The 23512-nt window shown below is 42.7% G+C and overlaps 1 protein-coding gene and 1 long non-coding RNA gene across 3 annotated transcripts in view; one reads left to right on the plus strand and one right to left on the minus strand.

The window, feature by feature from the left end:
• The window catches only part of LOC308589452, a 32504-nt gene extending 17539 nt beyond the window's left edge, over positions 1–14965 (plus strand). The window contains exons 2-4 of the long non-coding RNA XR_014009265.1: positions 10560–10662; positions 13076–13200; positions 14485–14965. This is a non-coding gene — a long non-coding RNA (uncharacterized lncRNA). The remainder of the gene's footprint in view (positions 1–10559; positions 10663–13075; positions 13201–14484) is intronic.
• NPAS2 (neuronal PAS domain protein 2) overlaps positions 1–23512 on the minus strand; it is a 106093-nt gene that overhangs the window by 81168 nt on the left and 1413 nt on the right. The window contains exon 2 of one of the 2 annotated variants that reach the window (XM_081198330.1): positions 9244–9313. The exons of the other annotated variant lie outside the window; for it this stretch is intronic. Within the exon in view, the coding sequence (XP_081054456.1) occupies positions 9244–9290 (47 nt within the window). The 5' untranslated portion in view covers positions 9291–9313. The remainder of the gene's footprint in view (positions 1–9243; positions 9314–23512) is intronic. 2 annotated transcript variants of the gene reach the window in all.

Raw genomic sequence — 23512 nt, forward strand, 5'->3', positions numbered from 1 at the left:
TTTGAGATTTATGCATTGCATGACTAGATTAAACCTGGGGTCCCTTCCAACTCAACTATTCTATGATTCTGTGATAGCAATTGCAGTCTTCAAGTGCTACATATGGTTCTTTCTAATTGAGCTGTTGCTCTGGGATGAGGAATAAATAGTCAAAGACTTGGAGAACATATAGCTAGAACAGCAAATAGACTTCATATTCCTGGAAGCAGGATGGTAAATTTTGTAATGGGTGGGAGCAAGGGGAATTAGAATCACGGAGTTGAAAAGGTACAGTCTTGACCCCTGCCCTCCCTTTTCAATACAGAAAATCCAATACCTGGAAATCGGGTGTTCTTATTGAAAAAAATATACTTCTTGCTTTTTAATTTGTACAGCAAAGTTTGCTGAAATAATAGCAAAAAGTGACACTATTCAATGGAACATGCTAACGACCATTTGCCTTTGATTAAGTATTGTTTATTTTACTTGTGGAATAGTGTCCATTCCTCTTAAAATGGGGTCTGAAATTTTCAGAATTCTCTATCATTGACTTTCGGGATCTATTGGGGTAATTGCTTTTTTAAAGAGCTGAAGTGTAAAGGTAGATATGGTTCTGTTCAGAGGATGAGAAGCCATCAGAGCTATTAGTTTCAGTTGCTGCTGTTACCTCTACTTGCTCTTTGCTTTATGCTTAAAAAAATGATCGGTGGGTGGGACAAGGTTGCAAAGGCTTCCATCAATATATGCGTGGGACTCCTTAAACTGTCAGGTTCCATCGCGTACGCTAGGGAGATCATCGTCAAACAATTGTAGATATAAATTTTTTGCCTGAAAGAGCACACCATGATGCCATTTAACTGGAACCCGAAGCTATTGATATCCCGCTGTGGTATCATGTACACCAAGGCCATGCTATTGTCCTCCTGAGGCAAATGTTACATGCGACTTGTTAACCTTAGCATGGTAAAAAACCAAATCCACTGCTGCTTGACCTACTTTATCATAATGCAGAACCCATTCAGTTGTTATAACATATTCCATCTATAGAAAAAACTTGCTGGCAAAGACACCATGATTACATGAATACCAAGCCACTAGACTCAGATTTTATTTATCCAATAAAGGGTCACATTGTTCCAAATAGGCCTAGTATTTTGACATGTGCACTTGAATAGATCAAGAAAGTCCAGATCAAATTTATTTTTCTTAAAGCCAATAATCTTTTGGGAGAACATGTTGCATATAGCATTGTCAGACACACTGGCTGTTTATTGAGAGTTGCTTCCCCAGTAATTTGACCAGAGTATTTATTGGGCAGGAGAAAAAAATGTACAGAAAGGCCTCTAATGAGAATAGTGCTTTGGGTATAGATGTGTTCTTCCAGTGTCTATATTATAGGGTCTATAATACTTTCTCCCCAGTATGACTTAGTTGTATGGTTTCTATGGAAACAACCACAACTTGCTTCATACGCAGGTGCAGCATATACGTTTGTATTACATATGCATCAACCTTAAAATAAAAATCGAAAATGTGCCCACTCTCTTGGTATCAACAAGCTGGCTGATCCAGGAATCATCAACAGCATTTCTAGTATGACAAGAATAGGCAGCTAATATAATCAAAGCATGCAGTTATTTATTAGGGTAAGAGCTATAGCTCAGCAGAACAGCATCCAGGAAGTGAGAATCATAGTAATAGTTAGATCATCACTTTCTGAATGACTGGTTTTTTTAAAAAAACAAAACTGTTATTTATTTCTGCACACGTTAACTGCTGTTTTTCATGATGCTGTTTTATGTTTTATATCTTAGTAAGTTATGCTTTTTGTTACTGATTTATGTTTTTTTTATTTGGTTGTATTTATTTAACAGGTTTTGTAAACTGCTTAATCAAAAACAACAACACCTAAGCAGCTAATTTGGCTGTTTTATTGTTGTAAAATGCCTCAAAACGTTGTGAGATACATTTTATTTTATTTTATTTTATTTTATTTATTTTATTTTATTTTATTTACTGCTGGTTTAATCACTGAAACCTCAAAGAGGTTATTTGAGCATTTTACTCTTGCAAGATTCCTTGAGATCTTTTTTTAAATAAATAAATAAATGTGGAGTGTATGTTTTAAAACTAATGTAAGTGCATTACATTGCATTACATTACATTACATTACGCGGGTGGCGCTGTGGTCTAAACCACTGAGCCTAGGGCTTGCCAATTGGAAGGCCGGTGGTTCGAATCCCCACAACGGGATGAGCTCCCATTGTTCAGTCCCAGCTCCTGCCCACCTAGCAGTTCGAAAGCATGTCAAAGTGCAAGTAGATACCGCTCCAGGGGGAAGGTAAACGGTGTTTCTGTGCGCTGCTCTGGTTCGCCAGAAGCGGCTTAGTCATTCTGGCCACATGACCCGGAAGCTGTACGCCGTCTCCCTTGGCCAGTAAAGCGAGATGAGCGCCGCAACCCCAGAGTCGTCCGTGACTGGACCTAATGGTCATGGGTCCCTTTACCTTTTAAAGTGCATTTTACACAGTACTTCTCATCTGACCTTTCCTATTATGAATTCCAGAAGGAAGGAAGTACCGCACTACAGCTTTTCCATCCATAGCAGAACTCAAATGTGTTTCCATCCATGAAAATGAAGAGAGCATACTCTGACCAGCTGATTTAATTCCAAGAGACTGTATCAGCTTAGCTCACTTGGTACAACTGCTGTGATGTAGAACTGCAAAGAATAAGTTGGGGGGGGAGGCATTTCTTTTAAGGCATTCAGTAGTTCTTTGCTAGGGCACAGAGCATTTACTGTCTTTTATGACTGGATTAAGTCATTATTGCAGCTAGTTTTTAGCTTGAGTGTTACAGGCAGTGACTCATGCCTGCTGAGCATGTAATCTAGAGCAGTGTTTCCCAACCACTGTTCCGTGGCACACTAGTGTGCCGCGAGATGTTGCCTGGTGTGCCGCGGGAAAAATTAAAAAATTCGAAAGTTTTTTTTTTTAAAGTCAAATTTTCGATTGGGGCGCCGTCACTAGATGACCCCTGGGGTTCCCTCCCTCCCTCCCGCTCTGCGCCTCCCTCCTCCTCCTCCTCTGGGGAGGCCCTTCCTGGCTCTCGGCCAAGGCTTGGCGGCTGCCACTCACTCACTCGCTCGCCCACCCGTCCCTCCATCCCTGCACCCGGCCTCTCCCCCTCCGTCCCCGGCGCGGGGGCTGCCGGGATCCGTAGTCCCCTCGCCCTTGGGCTCCGCGCCCACGCGGGGTGCACAAACTATGTTTCCCAGCGTGGCCTGGCGGGCCGGGCGTTTTGTTTGAAGCGCTCTTCTCCCGGCCATGGAATGAGCGCAGCGGCGGCGGCCGGGCGGGCAGCAGCGGCGGGCGGGCGGGCGGGCAGGGGCTCTTCCGCGCAGACCCCGCGCAGCCTGCCTGCGCCCCCGCGGAGATCGGGCGGCAGGATGGAGCCCGGGGATCCCCGTGGAGGCGGAGCGGCGGCGGAGGCTGCCCCCCAGGTAGGGCTGCGTCGGGGTTTTTTATTTTTGCAATGCTGCATCCGCGCCGGAGGGGATGCATCGGACCGCGGGGAGACCCCTTGGCGGGCGTGCAAGGCAATGCATGCGTGCAGGCGTTGCATGGAGTGCAGTGCAATGCAATGGCAACGCGGCGCCCTGCATGCATGCATGCAACTTCCACCGGCGCTCCGGACTTGGCAGGTGAGGGGGGTCCCCAGTGGGCGGCAGAGAGAGCCGGGAGGGCGAAGGGGAGCCGGGGGGTAGCAGCGCTGCTCCCCGAGCCGAGCCCGGGGGGAAACTTCGGCGTCATTGCGCTGGGTGTTGGAAGCAGAGGCTGGCGGGGGCCCCTCACCTGCAAAACCTGGTCGCCTCTCATATATTTTGTGCATTGCATTCATCGCCCGCTTTCTCCTCCAAGGAGCTCCCGGGGGCGCGCGTGGTTCTCCCCGTGTTATCCTCACAACAACAGCCCTGCGAGGTGGGTCAGGCGAGTGGCCCAAGGGAGCACCCAGGGATTGTCCTGGCCAGGTGGGGTGATTTGAACCCTGCTCTCTGCCCAGTCTTCGTCCTCATTTAGCCCCCACATGTGCATGACTGTGCATGACTGAGGTTTTCCCCCCTCGTCTTGGCTATGGTGTGAGTCTGTGCTGTTAATTAATGGGGTTCTGCCTTCGGAGAAGATGAGCCAGCCCTCAAGGAGGTGATTATGTAATTTGCTAGCAATTCATGTCCCTCCCGGCGTGACGCTGCGCGCTGACGTCACGGGGCTGTAATGGTGGTGTGCCTCGAGATTTTTTTCATGAAACAAGTGTGCCTTTGCCCAAAAAAGGTTGGGAAACACTGATCTAGAGGATATTTCAGAGGCAAAGTGGAGTAGTAGCAACAACTAAACTACAGGACTCTGATCAGGTCTGATCGCCAGATTTCCTTTTTTTCTTGCTTTTTGTGACACGGTTGCTCTATATAAAATTCACACAGTCTGGGAGGCATGGATCAGTGCAGAAAGATCAGATGCTTCAAGTTTTCCTAAGAAATAAGAGCCCTGCTGCATGAGTACAATGGCCAATCTAATTCAGCATCCTCTTCTCACAGTAGCCAACTGAACGCTTCTAGGAAGCCTTCGAACAGGACATAAGTGCACCTGTCCACTTCCAACTGGTACTGAGAGGCATGCTGCCTCTGGCAATGAAGGTAGAACATAGCAATCCCTGCCTTGGTTCTGTACCGGATCTCTCCATTAAGTCCTTAAGGCAGCTTTGGCCAAACCAAGCCACGCTCACCTGCCCCACACCTGATGTTGCGCATCAAGCGTGGGACTGACTGGTAGAGACGTAGCTGCGCTTTGCAACCGCTGACAATCAGCTCTAGAATCTGCACCGTAAAGCGTCTGCAGAATTCGCTCTGCAACATAAAATATGGTCTGCAAGATTCTGCCCTACGGCAACACTAGTGGCAGGTTGACCCTAATGCATGTGATTTGATTGTGCACATTGAAGTGTTGTGTTGTGGTACTTTCACGTTTCTCTATGCCGGAAAGTTTATGTTGTTATAATCCTTCAGAAATATTTGCAAGAGCTACAAGAATTTCCGAGCAGAGATTTCTCGCGGCGAGTTTGAGTCATGTTTAATCCACATCATTCTGTGTTTCTGCGGTGAAGAACTAAGTTTAGCTCGTCACTATGCTTTCCCACAGAACGTTTCTGAACACAGTAATAGTAACATTAAACTTGATGCCCGAAGGACCAATTGTAGAGGAGGGTCACATTTGCCTTCATTTCAATTAACCCACTTGTCAGATGCAATGCTATACATACTCAACAGACTGCCCCAAAGTATTTCTTATGCTCTTTTAGTGGGGTGGACTAAAATCATACTATGCTATTTGCTCCACACATGTAACGTTGGAAGCAATCAGCCTTGGTTTAAATTAACTTGAGAACAAAAGCATTTGGGAGCACATTCCTGTGCACGTACATTAATGAGTTCAGTGCAGCTTTGCGTCCAGTTCAGCTTACCCCCTACAGGAAGTGTTTAGGAGCACAGTCTTAATTCATATAATTTGTTCATGTGCACTGTGGCTTCAGAAGGGATCTTCCTTGTTTAAGGGGGTTGCAAATTCACAGAATGTAACTGAGCAGAAGTCACAATCCCACAGCATTACTTATTTTAACCCATGAATACTTGTATTCGACTTTATTTTATTTATTGTAACACATGCCGACTTCTTTTCATATAAAAGCAAATTTGCATTAAAACAGTAAGAACCCACAGACTACTGTTTTCTGCAGTCTGCTTCCTTGCAAATTTTACGCAAAGCATGCCCACGGTATGCACAGATTATAGAAATTAGCTTCTTGTGGTCCAGTAGTGCATGGAACTCAGCTAATTGTCTCCCTCTTCGTGAATTACAGTAAATAGGATATGCTGAATTAGGAGATGTCCATGAATATTATGAATATAATGTTACATATCTTGGATAATTGAGTTTGGGGGTGCAAGGGCACGTATAACTGCTAGAGTTAGTGAATGTTAGAAATGAATAAACTGTAGAATTTAGATAATATTTGGAGTATTGAAGAAGGGAAGATGCCAGGCCAGAAGTTGTAAATAATGGCAAAAGTTGCTGGAAGCAAGTCATTAACCTATCAATAAAAAACATCATCAGGGCAAGAGAATCTCTTTCAGTGGACCAAACGGGGAGTTCCCATGGTTACCATTGGCGGTGGCAGGGGAGGCTTAGGATTTCAGCAGGAAATCCATAGGAAAACAGTGGAGGGGGCAGGCTGTTTTCCTGCCCTGCAAGGCTTGGATTTTTCCAGTAAGGGTCTTTGGGAAGCAGAAGAGTGGAGCCAGAACTCCAGGCAGAACCCTCTTAGCAAGGCACAGAGCTGGGATACAGGATGCCATAGACTCCAATGCTGTACTACTGAATCGGAGCAAATGTCAAATCTGCAGAAAACCCAATGGATCGTTTCAGCAGTAAAGAGCAGGTTTCCCTAGGAGAAAGTGGTGGGACAAGTGGAAACGTGGACAAGCTTCTAAGTGGGAGATGTGTAGCCTCACACTTCCTTCTGTGGGTTACCTGTTGGGTAAGAATGGGATACCTTGCATGTTCTACCTGCCATGAGGATTTGGAACCCAGGAAAACGAGGACGGAGCCTATAATGTTTTAGATACCATTTTTATTTCACAAACCCAACCCAGACATGTAATTTTGTTATCCATAAGTGTTTCAAAAAGTTTTACTGAGTTTTACTGATAATCATTTTATGTATACGTTTTTTTTTCAGTTCTGTTGATTTTATCTGTGTCATATTGATAGTTCTATTAGCCAGTCTTCCAATTCAGCAGCCCATAAAGCTTTCTAAACAAATACATACATGTCGTTTACCGCTCTGGGACGCAGGTGGCGCTGTGGGTTAAACCACAGAGTCTAGGGCTTGCCAATCAGAAGGTCAGCGTTTCGAATCCCCACGACGGGGTGAGCTCCCGTTGCTCGGTCCCTGCTCCTGCCAACCTAGCAGTTCGAAAGCACGAAGTGCAAGTAGATAAATAGGTACCGCTCTGGCGGGAAGGTAAACAGTGTTTCCGTGCACTGCTCGGGTTTGCCAGAAGCAGCTTAGTCATTCTAGCCACATGACCCAGACGCTGTATGCCAGCTCCCTCGGCCAATAAAGCGAGATGAGCACCACAACCCTAGAGTCGTTCGCGACTGGATTTAATGGCCAGGGGGTCCCTTTACCCTTTACCTTTACTGCTCTGATTGGCAGCACCTCAGCAACACAAGATCCTGAACAAAATAATCAACTCCTGTTTGTTAACAGAAGTCAAAAGCCCTGCTCTTATTAATTCTGAAAGGGCTCCATTCTCTCTACAGCTCACCCCAAGTGATGCCAATTGGAATCAAAGGGATTTTCACACTGAGATATATTAAATGAAAGGAAACTTTAGATGAGAAGCAATTTATTTTGCCAGCAGCTTAGAAGTATTCCCTGGGCTATTACAGAAGATATATTTGTCATAAAGAAGAAATATCACTAGCATTCTCCTCTGCTTGATCCTGAAAAAAAGATTAATCTTGCTTTTAATGCTTATATCCTCTGACGTGAATGTGCTGCTGCAGATTGCTTCCTTTGCTTTGGAAGAAGAGTGCCTTAATACATGGTACAGGTAGCACTAAATGGCAGGCCCAGACATTAGCAGGGGCATTGATTCCTGCTCTTTTTCCAGATGTCTAGATACTTAGAACTGGCTTTGCAGAGTCTCGTCTATGTGCTTGGAAATTTGTCTGTGGCTCTCAGTTTGAAAGGTGTCCCCAGTGTAAATGCATCTCTTTTAATACTGTATTCGGTTCAGGGAATTTATTTCCACCCTATTGTCTCCGTGCCTTCTGGAGACACAGCCTAGAGGCAAGTTCCCTTGCAGCGCTGCCTTACTTTGTTGTACTGTGTGATGCACGTAGTCATCTTTGACAATTTTAACTCTGCACAGATTAAAGCGTTTCCAAGCCAGCTGCAAGGAAAGCTGGTTCTATAGAAAGGGAACCGAACTGAGAAAATTCTAGCCTGGGCTTTGCTGCAAAATTTGCAGGCTAATTAAAAATAGTTCTGTGCTGCCTTTCAAGCACAGCAACAAGACGGTGCACAACAACATAAGCACAACAACCTTATAATTCAGGATAAAACTGCAGCTGCTAGATCAACAGTTAAAAACAAGCCAACTGGTAAAAACAGCCAGCAGAGACCTCAGAAAATAAATGAATTTTCAGAAAGTACTGAGAATGCCTCAGTTTGGTCACAATTCAGAGGGTATGGGTTTAAGATCACAACTTCCCGCCAAGCCAGTCACATAAATAAAGCAGATGGATTCTAATCTAAGAAACTTCTACGTGGAATGCACATTGGCTTGATTTAATATTCTTGTTCAGTTTTGGTTCTAATTTTATGTATTTGCATGCTGGGACCCTGGGGTGAAGGTTAGTCTATGAAGCTGGATCTAGACACATCAAAGAAGCGTTTCAGTTAAACGCATTATAAACGTTGCGTGAGAAATCGGGTTGGCAAAAACAGAGCTCCACAGCGCCACCTAGTGCCACAGTGTTATACTGCATATACAAAGCATATAAACTTCTTTTTCTTTGCCAATGTAGCTGGGTCCTACAGCTCCCATCATCCCTGATCATTGACTATACTATCTAGGGCTTATGGGAGCTGGAGTCCAGCAATATCTGGAGGAGGGCACCACACTGGCTACTCCTCCTGCTCTAGCTCTATATGACTTTTAATGAGCCCTCTTTTTCAAATGATGAGGTACAGTTACAGTTGCCATAGAAAGGATGGTTTATTAATAATCATGATGTCTTTTGAACAACAGGCATGGGTGTTACTTTTATTCTTGGATATGTGAGTCAGAACTATTGTATGCACATGAAATACTAGGTTGGCTTTCTGTAATTAAGAGATTAGACATCTATGAAAGGTGCAGGCATGCATTCTGGAGATTCAGGAAAGCTCCATTTCTATGCAGGATTTTGTCAATTATTCCTGTGTTGCTCATTAATTCTCCCTCCCCCTTAAATAGCAACACATTTAAATGTAATGAGGAAACATGTTTTCTTGCAAGCATCTAGTGAGGACCTTCACATGTTTTAAAACAACAACCCTTGCGCATGAAATAATGGAAGCATGTTGTGCATACTTCAAATGTCTTCTGAGGTGATTATTTCTCCTTAGAAACGTTTTTTGGGGGGGATTAAAACTTACTGTTTCAAAGGAATCGGGAAAATCACCATTCTCTCTTCCCAATACATTTGTTCCTCTTCTTTCCTTCTCTCTGGAATGGAAGGAAGAGATCAAAATGTAAGAAAGGAGAACTGGGTGAGGAGTATCCCTATTCTTATCCATAATCACCGCATAGAAGATCTTCATGGGAAGAGGAGCTCAAGAGCAAAATGTAATAAGGTGGATGAACTGCAATAAAGGGTGAGAAGGGAAGGGTTAAAATGAGAGAGAGGGAGCTAAGCTGGTCAGTGCCCAGATGGGAGACTTCCTGGACCCCTATGTTACCCTGAAGTCTGTTAAAGAAAGGAAGGATATAAATGTATCAAATAAATAAAACAGTTCTTCATTTGAGAGCCAGTGTGAGGTAGTCATGGTTGGGGTGTTGGACTAGGGTTCAAATCTCTACTCGGCCATGAAGCTCACTGGGTGTCCCTCAGCCTAACCCACCTTGCAGGGTTGTGGTGGGAGTCAAATGTACATCACCATTGAGTTCCTTGGAGGAAAAGGTGGGACAGCAACACAATCCAATCCAAAATTAATAAGAAACTGGCAATTTCCCTAGCATCTAACACAAATGGTAACAGCAGCTTCCATTAGCTATTGCAAACTGAAGTTTCGATGTTAGCACTCCAGTGCTTTCGTAATATTAAACCTTTTTAAAAAAAGCCAACCAGATTCTTTTATTTGGCTCACTTAAAATATGCTGTTTGATGTTTTCATAGGCACCATCTTAAGGCATTACTTCAGCTTTTTCTCTAGAGCTGCCCTTTCTGAAGTCATTATTACTCATTAGGTATATTGTGCAGGAAGCAGAAGTAGGTCAAGGATGAAAAGCTCCATCTTAGCGAGACGCACACAAGTATTGTATGAAGCTATTTTCAACTTTTCATGGGATTAGAATTTTTTTTAAAAGAATGTTTCTGTAGGATGAAAGCTGTCACTGCCGACTTAAAAATCAATGCCCCACATGGCAAAACCTTCATTTCAGATTTCTAGCCTTTCATATGTTAAATATATTGTTTTATAATTCTAATCCAAAAAAAAACGATTCCATGCCGTGCATTCCATCAGGCTCTATGTACACTAAACCAAGTGTCCCTAAATAGAAGTGAGGGATATTAACAGATCTGCCTGTATCCCTGTTTACACGTGCTCATAACCCCACAGAAACATGGATTTGTGGGGCATTTTTAATCAGGATATAATTGCACACCACAGCAGCTCTCGTACTGTACCTATACACAGCTACTTGAATTAGCATTAAATATAATATTTATTGTTTGCTTGTTTGTTCGCAGTGCCAAAATGGTTGTCAGCAAGTAAAATGGCTTTGCCACTTCAAGCACGAAATGAGATGTTATGCAATAACAAGAGAGCCAGCTAATGCAAGCTTATACACAGGTAACTCATAGAACCATAAAGTTGGAAGGGACCCCGAGGGTCATCTAGTCCAACCCCCTGCGATGCAGGAAGCCTACCCACAACCGTCCCTGGATGGGCTTGAATCCTTTGGAGGGCAGTCTCCCTTAATGTCCGATAGTGATGTGCCTATAAACATCCAACAGAAAGGCCATGATGAGGTGGCTGAAGATTGGTACAGTGGTACCTCAGGTTACATACGCTTCAGGTTACAGACTCCGCTAACCCAGAAATAGTACCTCAGCTTAAGAACTTTGCTTCAGGATGAGAGCAGAAATCGTGCTCCGGGGGTGTGGCAGCAGCAGGAGGCCCCATTAGCTAAAGTGGTGCTTCAGGTTAAGAACCGTTTCAGGTTAAGAATGGACCTCTGGAACGAATTAAGTACTTAACCCGAGGTATCACTGTACACCTTTATAGGTTACCCTCAAGTCCTGCAATCATGTGCGTTGCAACAAGCAACAACCTGGATTCCTTAGAACTCTCCTCATATGGTTCAAAAACAGAAGAAAACCCTTCTCCTTAACAGAACAGACACAACTTACGCCTCATGGTTATTCAGCGGGAAACAACAAACATGGCTAAGATGCAAAATAATAGGCAAGAAGAAGCAAGGAAGGCAAGCTAGCTACGTTTGGAGAGGTCCACTGCCATGGGCATCGATTGAGGTTTAGCAGACCTAAGAGAAGCATCAAGCAGCCTCCTGGAAAACAATTCAATAGGCTGAACAAAATGGTTTCTCAGAGGCACTCCATACAAAGGAGGATTGCATGGAGGATAAAGCCAGAAGGAAGAGACATTGAATGACAGTAGGAATAGGTACTGAGTCATGACAAGTAGAACAATGCAGGTCTGGTTGAGCAGTCTGATGGATTTCCTGAGGCAGCTGAAAGAGGTGGTTTATTCCCAGTAAATTCAAATGGCAAGTTGATTAAGACGTCTTTGTACATGCCAGGTCTAATGAATGACTAAATAGAGGCATATGCTTGTATTAACACTAGCAAATGTTAAGGTAAAGGTAAAGGGACCCCTGACCATTAGGTCCAGTCGTGACCGACTCTGGGGTTGCGGCACTCATCTCGCTTTATTGTCCGAGCCAGCCGGCGTACAGCTTCCGGGTCATGTGGCCAGCATGACTAAGTCGCTTCTGGCAAACCAGAGCAGCGCACGGAGACGCCATTTACCTTCCCGCCAGAGCAGTACCTATTTATCTACTTGCACTTTGACGTGCTTTCGAACTGCTAGGTTGGCAGGAGCAGGGACCGAGCAACGGGAGCTCACCCCGTCACAGGGATTCGAACCGCCAACCTTCTGATTGGCAAGTCCTAGGCTCTGTGGTTTAACCCACAGTGCCACTCGCGTCCTAGCAAATGGTAGAGGCCCATAATTAGGCATTAACGTACACCCAGAGCCTGTACTCCTCTGAATCCCATGGGGGGTTCTGAGTGTGAACCAGTGCTTACGTCCCCTGTTGTATTTGCAAGAACACCTGCTCATTCCAGACTGAGCGAAGCTAAAAGTGTTCGGTGGTTTGGGATCATGTTCTGAGTGTTAGCAAGTGAGCCTCTGCATTGAGTTCTGTATGGCTGGGCTTGGACACAATGCTAATGGTGGTGATGAGGGGAGAATTAATGTGTGAACCTAGAACTGCAGTTAGTTTAAGCTATAATTTACACGGTGGGAAACCTAGAATCAAGAAACAAAGTTAGAAGTTGGATTGCTTACCCTAAATCGATGAATGAATGATCTGTCTAGAGCTATTATATTAGTGTAATTATAAACAATTAAGTATTGTTGACATAGACTAGTGAATGCTGAAAGTCCCTTCTCTAGTGTGCATTAAGAATCACCAAGAAAATAACTATTAAATGATGATAATCTCCTGTTTCTGTCATCCACTGTAATGTATAAATAGATTGTGTTGGCTTGTTGGCTTGTATTTGCTAGAATACTCCATGCCAAGCTAGAAATAATTAGATACGTTTATTAAGAAAAATGAACTATGTTAATAATAACCAAGGAAATCTTTATAACTGTATTATTTTAAAGAGAAGCACCAGAAGTAGAGGCTTAATTTCTCTACCGTCTCTTCATAGCAACACTACAATAAATGTTCTAGGTATGCCCACAACACATTGCTAGCTATGAACTTGAATTTGCCCTGGTTTTGCATGGTTTTGCATCAAGATAGGAGATATTGTAGAACCTTGAAAAATGGGCAAAGCACAATGACACTGATTTGGGCCTAATTATTGCACCGAGTCACAAGATCCATTTTAAGAGTTTTAGGATGCAAGCAAAGTTGCAAAGTTGCAAAATCCAGTTCTTGAGTAAGAATATAATCAAGGTTTAATCTGAACCAACAAAAATTTACTTGATACTTATCTGTTTTTTTCAGTGTTTCTCCCTGTTTTTGTATGTCACAAAAATTAAATAAAATGTTGGGAAAAGGAAAACCGGAACTAGCTACTAGCCTCTGACATTTGTTTCGTTTAACAGACGTGCTCAATCAGACACTTGAAAGTAAGTATGCATAGGACTGCAGCCAATAACACATGAAGCAATCTGGAATTATGGAAGAGACTACCATGGCATCTGCTGACCACTTGTGATTTAAGATATTAAACGCTTTGGATAGACTTGAATCAGCTAGATTAATCAGGTCAGTTTCAGTATAAACAACAGGCCACATGTATACTAAAACCAAATGTACACCAAGAACATAAAAATAGGTACACTGCAAATGTAAAACAACAAAACAAAACAAAAACAAAATCCTCCAAATTCTCCGGGAGAAAGGCATGATAGGTACCCATATATGTGTGAGTCCATGCTGTGAAAATGGGAACTGCATCCATTAAATAAGAAAAAAATGGAGGTAATTATACTCTTGATTGTACAGAAAGGCAAGAGGGCCTAGGAACTTCTGTAACATTTTGGCAGTGAAATCCCCCCCCCTTTTTTTTAATTAAATGCTTTCTGCTGCTATGGTAACCACAGTAGCATGAAATCAATTCGGAAGTAAGTTTTCCCTCATGACTGTTAAGTAAAGATATTTCAGCCCGTAAAATATTCTACTCAGGAATTGTTTTTTTTTATCTTTTATTACTTACACTTTGAGATAAAAATGCCATGGAATTTCAAAGCGCATACTGTATTTTAAGAGCGCTCTGAATATCCATCTTCCTTCCCACCCCCTGCCCAATACAGCAGGTCAGGAATGCTCTTTCACTTCAGGTTTATGTTAGTGACCTACTGACCTACTTTTCGGGAGCTGACCGCTACTAGTCAGTTTCCCTGAAAAATTGAGATTTCATTTCATCCATGGATTGGTTACATTTAGATTTAGTGACAGGAAGCATTAGGAGAATGGCATTTTGTTGGAGGGGGGAATCAACTGTAGCGGTTGGTGCTCTAAGTATATTCCTATTTAATTGCCAAAGTGTTGTCCATCGCAACTCTCAGCTTTTATGTTACTGCAGTCTGGGTAAGATTGCTTTCCATCAGCCTGAAGTGAGAAATATGATGGAGGTGGAAGCCTTGCTTCACTGTCAGACACATGCTGGGAGTAAGGGGAAAGCAGACATAATGGATCAGTGAGGGAGAGCAATCTTCCCCTTGTCTTAAATCATCCATGCTACAGAGCTGTTGAAACTGTTGGCTAGAGAAGGGGGCGGGCAGGAGTTTGAGAACGACCTACGGAACAAACAATGTTTTCGAAGTGCTGTAAATGTCACAGCTGCAGAATATATTTATACATCCATAGCAATGGGAGCTGACTGAAGACTTAATTCTTCTCCCTCAAAGTTACGTTGCAGGAGATCTTTAGAAATCAGAGTTTACCTACATAAGAAGCAGAGCGAGCCAATCACATGAAAAACCAAGTATTTAAAGAGCCAGAATATGTACAAAAGAACAGCTGACGACATCTGCAAAAGTCATTCTTCCTTTCTGAATTTCTACATAAAGACTGACAATTGATTAAACGCCTTCTGAAAGCACTTTCTGGTTGCAAGTAAGTGGCTGTCCATAACTAAAATGTACCATGTGTCTCGGGGTGTGTGGTTGTCCCAATCCTGACAACTGTTGCAGTGAAAGCACAAGATAGGAATGTAATTTGTTTTTGTTTTTTAACAAAACTTTGATGTCATCTGTTGTTTATATTGAAAATATACAGAAAAGAAAAATGAATTAAATCATATGTGTTTTATTTCTCCCATTAGTTTTAATTCTTTTTCAGTTACTTTGCACTGGAGGCACAATTCTGCATGTGATATATAATCTGAAATACAGTGTATAGACAGGTCACAAGGAAGGGGAAGAACAACAAACACTCTGTGAGGTGAGTGGGGCTGAGAGACTTCAGAGAAGTGTGACTGGCCCAAGGTCACCCAGCAGCTGCATGTGGAGGAGCGGAGACGCGAACCCGGTTCCCCAGATTACGAGACTACCGCTCTTAACCACTACACCACACTGGCTCTGGGGAAGAGAGGCTCGGCAGTGAAATGGACAGACTGGAAATATTTATTTAATTTAGATAGCTGTTGGGCTGTGTCTGTACAGCTTTTAAAGTTGCTTATATAACAGGGACTCCCAATCTCATCTTCTCCAATACAGTGGTACCTCGGGTTACATACCCTTCAGGTTACATATGCTTCAGGTTACAGACTCCGCTAACCCAGAAATAATGCTTCAGGTTAAGAACTTTGCTTCAGGATGAGAACAGAAATCGGGCAGCAGTGGCGCGGCGGCAGTAGGAGGCCCCATTAGCTAAAGTGGTGCTTCAGGTTAAGAACAGTTTCAGGTTAAGTACGGACCTCCAGAACGAATTAAGTACTTAACCCGAGGTACCACTGTACTTAGCTAGTCCATGTTGGAAAATCTTATGCCAATTCAATGGAAAACACCAAAAATACAAAGGAATCAGTGTAGCTGCTGCTAACTCTTAAAAGGATATAGCAAGAATCCTCCATGCTATATCACAAGTAGACTACAGCTCTTTCCTGTATAACACAGAAAGATCAGGGAGTGGCTGTGTGGGGAGGGCATGCATCAAGGCACTGGATGTGGAGCTTGTGCATGAACACCTAAAACTGCATGACATTTATATTACGCAGAGGTGCCTCTCAAATCCGAGACAATGGCAGTTACCTGAGTTGACAGATAAGGCAGAGGTAAAACAAAGGTCAAGCAATCATAGCAAGACACACTCTTGTCCCCCAGGAAGGTAGGCAGGCTGGGGTCTGGGTGAAACAAAGGTTAAGGAATGACAGGAATATACACTTTTGCCTCTAGGGGGTGGAAAGCAGCAAGTCAAGTTGAGGGTCTAGGTCAAACAAAGGTCAGAGATGTATAATTGGAAAGTTTCTAACTCCTATTGAACCTGTTTCCTTCATGCCTCCTCAGAAGAAAGCCATATGTACATGGGCCATGCCAGGAGAAAGCGTTTGTCTTCTCCTTCAAGCATAGCACAGTCTGGCCCCCATCTTCCTTGAACCAAGTTGGAGGAAGGTCAATGCCTCTTCAGCCACCCACCCCCTTGTGTAGCCCAGTTTCCCCAGCACAGCTAGCCTTTCTCTCTGTGTGTGTTTATGCAGAAGAAAAACAGAGCAATATATTGCCAGGCCAGGCCCATCCAAATGAGGATCAAACTGGTCCCAGTGGCATATTTCCGCCCAAAGCAAATAGCAAATTCAGAGTCAGGACCTTCCTTCGGACCACAGGAAAGGAGAGGAGAGCGATATCCTCTCTCCACTTGCTACCATCCCTGTAGCCACTTGTTAAATACGAAGATGCATTTGTATCTAGTCGTGGCCTTAATGAGCACTTTGCCGGTAGCATCTTAAACGTGCTGTTATGAGATTGGGAGGGACTCAAGATCCCCCAAAATCTCTGGATTCAGTAAAGCGTTAGAATTTAAGGAAACCCCCAAATCCTTGGATCTAGCAAGAAATAACACAGGCCAGCTTCCTCATGAGATAATCACTTGATAATGGCTGAGCTGTTGATCTAACAAAAGGTAGGCAGATGAGACACTGGGAGATTCAGTGCCAAACACCCAAATGATGGGGGAAACCCTACCCCAGACCCTGGTTTTCAGTTAGCAAGACAAAAAGCCAGTGTTAGTTTTTTAGGGGGACAGTTGGCAGTGATGTGCTAGCAAAACTGTGACAGGCTGGAAAAAGGAGGCAGAGAACAAGGCTGGTTTATGTTTTGGATCTAAGGCCATTGGGTCTATGGGAGAAGCAAGAGACTCTCTTGGCGCATAATGCAGGGACCCTCTCCACTGTAGACTCAGGTTGTATATATGTGTAAATAAATCATAAATCAAAAAGACACCACAGTCTCCGCTGTGCCTTATTTCCAAAAGGAAACACAAATCCTGGGGTAAGCACCTGTAACCCCTGGAATTTCGCACTGCTGTGGAGATTGGGGTGGTGGCATGTAACAATTCCCTCTCTTCCAAATCAATCATCAGACCAAAGTAAATGCAAACCACTCAATTCTGGGCATAAAACCAAGGGGGAAAGTTGAATTTAAGGCTCATTATAGTTCTCAGATATCTGTAGTGTACAAGATGCTTCCCAGCACAGAAAGAATCTGTTTTGTACTTTTGTTTCTTCTAACAAGGAAACATCTGTGACTGGCTTCTCAACGACATTTGAAATAAATTAAGCTACATGTCAAGGAGAGAGAACTCCCACTGAAATAAACACGCACCTAGATAATGTGTTCATTCCTTAGGGCGCAAATTGCTTACCCTCAGAGCCCACTGAAAGAAAGATATAAAGCAATCCTGTTTCTACAGTGATGGCAAAGAGTGAGATTGCATTTTCAGTGCTCATGTTTCCTCTCCTTTCCCCAATTAGTTGTTTTTCTTACAATGTTATCCATGTCTTACAATCTGACTCGTAGGTCTGGAGGTTTATGATGTTCCTTGCTAGCAGTCTTCTGTGGCACCTTCAAAGCTAACCAATTCAGCTACAGTCCTGTACCAGCTTATCAGGGAACAATCCCCGTGGAACTTAATTCTGAGTAATTTATGGTTATCGTCGCATGAAACCCACACTAAAAATTGGCTGCCACCTCACCCCATGATCTAGTAGCCCTAGTGGGCACCAACTGGCCTCAAAAGCTGGGAGTGGCCTGGGCCTGCTCATGTAACTCTAAAAAATAATTGAGTTTTTGCTGAAGGAAAAAAACAAAGGTAAAATCAAACTGGTTTTATAATTACAGGAGATTAATTTCAAAAGTTTTTTTATTTTTCAGCCACTTCTCTGGATGCTTTGCTATAAGTCTGGAACCTAATTGCAACAAATGGAGGGTTGGGAGAATCCCCAGAGCAGATTTGGTGGGGCGCACAGGGAAGGAGACAGACTAGACGTCCTGTTGCACTCATGCAATAACTTCATTGAATACAGCCTGCTTCTGCCCTGAGAGTTCCAGCATAGCAGTATAGCTCAGTCAGATCAGCATGAGACTCTTAACCCCAGGGTCATGGGTTCAAGCCCTTTTTTTGGGGGGGGGAATCCTGCACTGCAAGGTTTTGGACAAGATGGCCCTCTTGGCCCCTTCTATGATATATAAACATAGTAAAGTCAGTACAAGAAGATTATAAAGGAACTTTCTAAAAGTTTATGAGGCATGTGAAAACTGAGACACCATCTGCCTGTCTAGTGAAATATGTCAGTGCAGATAATATGAGGTGTAAATTAGTTTACTGTTCCTTGGATACTAAAAAAGAAGGAAGTCAGAACATAGTCAATTATAGTTTAGTGCAACATTAGAACAAAGTGGCCATAAAAGAACATTTACAGAGCTATGCATGACTGCATGCACCTAAGAATTCAGACTGAAGCATCCGTGTTGAAAGAACTCAGAAAATGGAAGGTAGAATCAAGACATTCCTTCTCTGCTTCTTTCATACGATCATGAGATCAGGTTATTTCATTACCTCAGCAATGACGTGGGTGGTGTTTTGGCACAGCTGTTTTCTAGTCCGCTCTGGTACCATATGTAATTGGAATACCATGGAGGGGACGGACGGACAAAAAAAGTATTGTGGCACCTTAAAGGCTAACAAATATACTAGGGCCTAAGGCTTTGTGGGCAAAGTTCCACTTCATCAGATGCATGTTTTTGCTGTGGTGGTGGTCAAACATGACTGCTACACTGGGAATTGTTACATGTGAGAGGAGCTTATGAAGCAACTGCTTCCTATGCCAGCAATGCCATTTCCCCGGGGTTGACACGATGAGTATAGGAAGTAACCACTGGGTTTCCCCATTGCATAAAATATCAGAGTGATGTGGGCAGTTGCCATTTAATATAAGAAGTTGCTATAGGTAGCTGGAATGTACACAGTCTTGAGTTCCATGCAAAAAAGGCTGGGAATAAATTCAATAATCAATAAACAAAGTACGTCCTCAATGGTAGTGCAGCATCAATCTTTTGACAACTTCTGTGCCCAACACTCACATAGCTTTCAGGCAGGTAAGAATGTCAGGTGAGCACAAGCCAATATGGTCATGCTTCATGGTTTGCAGAAGAGCACCATGCAAAAGCTTCCAGGTTTACTGCGCCTACTAACTAGCTACATAGCTAGACATCTCTTTCTTCAGACTTGTGCTCCAAACTGGACAGTTTGAGCAGCAGTGCATCCATGCCTCCATCAGCACATTTAAGCCCCTCTTCTAATGTAATGCACACAAGCAACCGGAGTTTCTCCTGTGTTGCATTTCCAGCTGCTCCTATCCCTTTAAATCCCTTATTGTTCTTGGGGGCACTGGGAGAAGGGACTGAGGCAATTCTAATGGCCCAGCTCTCTCTGGGATTGACTCATCCACCTCTGCACCTTCCTGCAACTCTTTCCCCACCTCCTCCTCTCAAGTCGCTGACTGCTAAGACTCTTCATCTTACCCTTCCTCAAACGTTGCATGGCACCCTGCCTGCCCCACTGCCTCCTCTGCCTACCCTTCGGTCTCCTGCCTGTCCCTCAGTGCTCCATGAGCTTAATTCAAGTGCTCCATGGCACATCTTTAAAAATACAAACTCATATACAGCACCTAGCATCACAGATTACAGGTAGAAGCATCCTTGTGGTCCACCCAGATCCTCATCAATTTTAGAGCGGTCTGTGAGGCAAGAAGTTTGGGAACCATTCCTTTAGAGGTTAGGTAAGCAAATTGCAACATTTATCCGTTAGCATAACTGACAAGATTCATTTTGTGAACTGTTCTGTTCAGCTGCCTTCATTCCAGAGTTCACAGAGCATTTGACAGCTTCTTCATTTCATACAGGTACTATTCTTCAAGCAAAGTTTCTTCTTCTTCCTCTTCACTTTTTGTTCAGTGTGTGTGTGAATGTCTGTTAAATTACTTCTCTTGGAATGCACGATGTTCAAAGGAGAAATAAATTCTTAACAACATATTGAGTAAATCCTTCTGACATAGTTTCCACATTTCTGCTGAAGACAAGAACAGATTTCTACAAAGTAGGTCAGGAACTCCAGGGAGACATTGTCGCTGCCTTTGATTTTTCTACCTTGAAGTTCAAAGAGTATGAGTAAGATCATTGAAAAAGGAAGTGCAGAATTATTTGAAGGCTAGGCTACCGTGTCACATACTGAAGATTTCAATGGCATTTTAGTAATGAAACATACAGTGTGGGGGTTGCTATATAATTTTGATCCTGGAGCTATTAAAGCTTGGGCATCCTTTTTATCACTAGTACTTAATGTTTGCTATTGAGGTTAGTGCTTGCACACAACCTACACTTCATATACCAGTAAGCTATCAGCATCCTTATCTCGAAACGTCACACTGAAGATGTCTTTTATGCAAGTAGGTTATGGTGCTGTACACCTTGCATCTAAGCAGGGAACGCGACAAGGGCCACCTCTCATGTAGGTTACATTTCACCACATTCCTGCAAGCCTATGTTCCTTAAACTGCTATACTCCAGGGGTTCTTAAGCTCCCACCAGCCTTTTAAAGATGGTTTCTAATTCTTCTCAGAGGACTTGGAAGCAGCCATCGCAGGCATAGCTGAGAAAGACAGGCTTGGAGCAGCTTAGACACCCTGTCTCTTGTGCCTGATTAGCCTATGCATGTATCATACATGTTGTTTAGTCGTTTAGTCATGTCCGACTCTTATGAAAATGGTTGAAACGTATTTATTTATACTTAAAAAAACAACCTGTCCTTCCACCAAGGAATCGAAAGTGGCATAAATGGCTGCCCCTCCCGTTGTCTTCACAACAACTTTACGAACCTTGCAAAGTAAGTTGGCTGACAGAGAATTACTTATCAAAGTCAACCTTGTTACTGTCCAAATGAGAATCTGTATCCACATTTCCACACTTTTAAGTCCAACACTTAAGACACTTAACCACATTTGCCGTAGAATCAAAATAGAATTGCCAGAAATTTTTGTTTTTAAGTTTATCCATCAGTGCAAATGCTGACTAAGAAAATATAAAGGGAAGCTCTGCAATACACTGTAAGGAGCACAATATAGTAAGTCCACATTGTCAAGACCTAAATGAGCAATTCCCCTGGTGAACAGCATGTGTATCTCAGAGTGCCTTTTCACCAAAGATGGGCCATTTAATTCCCAGGATCTATAATTTAAATGCAGCCAATGCACTTGATAAGAATATATATCATTTGGACCCTGCCCCACATCAACAAAAGCACACAGTGCACAAATTATTATTATTATGGTTTATTATTTATTAAATTTTGGTGTCCCACCCTTCCTCCGAAAGGGGCCCATGGTGGCAAACATATCTATACTAAACATCATTCTGTATCTTTTAAATTACAGCTGCCATTTTAAAGTGATAATAAGATAGTTTTATCTTTTTTGTAAGCCACTTTGATGTTTTTCTACAATCACGTGACATATACATTTCATTAAATGAAATGATAAATAAAATAATGAAACATTTTCAAGCATTCTAAAAACAGCACAAATTGCACAAGAAAGGCACCTTAAGAGCACTTATAAAATGTCATATATGAAAACCATCTATGCTATTCAAGCCAGTTCCACTATCATGACTTCCCTCAACTAACCCTTGAAACTGAAACATTTGAGATCAACTCATAATTATTTATGATCTGTAATCCCCCAGTAAGTTCTCGGGGACCAAAAAACTTTGACAGTTAAAGGGCTTAGGTTTGAAGGATACATGGACCCTAAACATTATCCTGTTATATAGCATGACCTTTGATTTCCAGTGCCACTCAGATCCTGCTTTCTGACCTATATTCCAAGCCAAGCTAGATGTGATGTGTGAGATTTGTGATTAGGATCGGCTATGGCTTTTGTTTTGCTAATTAGGAGTCCACTGGGGCTGAGCTGGGTGTTCTGGAACAAGTGCTTAAGCCTGTCCTCCACTGCCCTTCCCAGATGTACCGGTAAATCCTGAAGCTGCTATTAGCTGGGTGCTGGTAGTACAGCTTCTATGACTGCGTCTCCTCGCTCCACCAAAGCTAGTAACAGCTTCAGGGCCTAGGAAGGGTAACACTTGAACTGGGATCCTTTTGGCTCTTAGCTGTTGCTTAGCTACTATATTATGCCTATGATGCTGAAGCCCTGATAATTTAAAAGTACCTTGCTGCTGCAACTGTCTGAAATGTTGCAGCAATATTCCCCCCATTGATTTGCCATTCAAATACTGAGACGCAAGCTGTCTACCTTGGAAATCCACGAACATATCTAGTTTGCTGACACTGCAAGGGTCAATGTCATGACAATTATCAGTGTTCTCTAAAGCCCCAACAACTACAACTGTACACCATGAAGGAGACAAAATTGTTCCCACTCCACCATCTTCTTCACTGAAGAAGCAACAACTGGAAAGCCAGACACACAGCTTAAGATAACTCATATTGCACAGATGTAAACATCCAGTAATAACAGTGGGCTCTGTGGACAACAGTGACATCTTCTGGGTATAACTAAACTCTGCTGTGTTTGTGTGTTGAATGAGACACTGAGCCACATACGTACAATGTTCATAGCAATGCTCATGCAAGATAGGAGAAAAATTTAATGTGTCTTTTCACAAATACACACAATTTTAAGGAAAAGCTGCCTGGGCATTTTCCCATTATGAAACGGAAACTGGTTTTGAGGGTAAATTAAGTTGTTAAAATGTAAACAGCATTTAAATGAGACCAGCAAGTAACTTCGCACTTGCTCATTAATAAGGAAATAGATAACATGATTTATATATTGCTGTTTTATTGTTTTATATTGGTTTATTGGGGAGGGCTGTATGTTTCTATTTTGTATACTGCTCTTTAATACAAAGTTATAAAGTGGTATATAAATGTTTTAAAATAAATAAATGGTTAGCAACTTGGGAGCTCCAGATACACCCCCAAAAGTTAAGATTAATTTCTTGGGCACCTGGCTGCTGAGATTTAATTTTTTTAATAATAATAATAAAACTTAAACAAAGAAAGAGGAATCCAGTTTATCTGTTTTAAAATCCATATCCTTCCCCAGCCACACAACAAGGTGTAACTACAATTTTTAGGCAGTACCATGAGGGGAGGCTAGATGAAGCCAGAAACTAGAATCTAGTTTCTAGAATCAGAAACTAGAACAAGAACAGTGCTGTCAGTGATGGGCAACCATTTGAGCTCTGCTTCATACAGCAAAATGTCTTGAGCCTGCACTGTCAATGACTGCTTTTTATCCTTGTGATTTTTTGAACTTACATGCAGCAAATAATAAACCTGACGCAATTAGCATTTAAATTATGCTTTTATAACAAATATAGGCACATGTCCTTTTAAATGTGTTTGTAGAAGTGGGGGGGT

Source organism: Podarcis bocagei, assembly GCF_964188305.1.
Source record: "Podarcis bocagei genome assembly, chromosome: 6".
Lineage (NCBI taxonomy): Eukaryota > Metazoa > Chordata > Lepidosauria > Squamata > Lacertidae > Podarcis > Podarcis bocagei.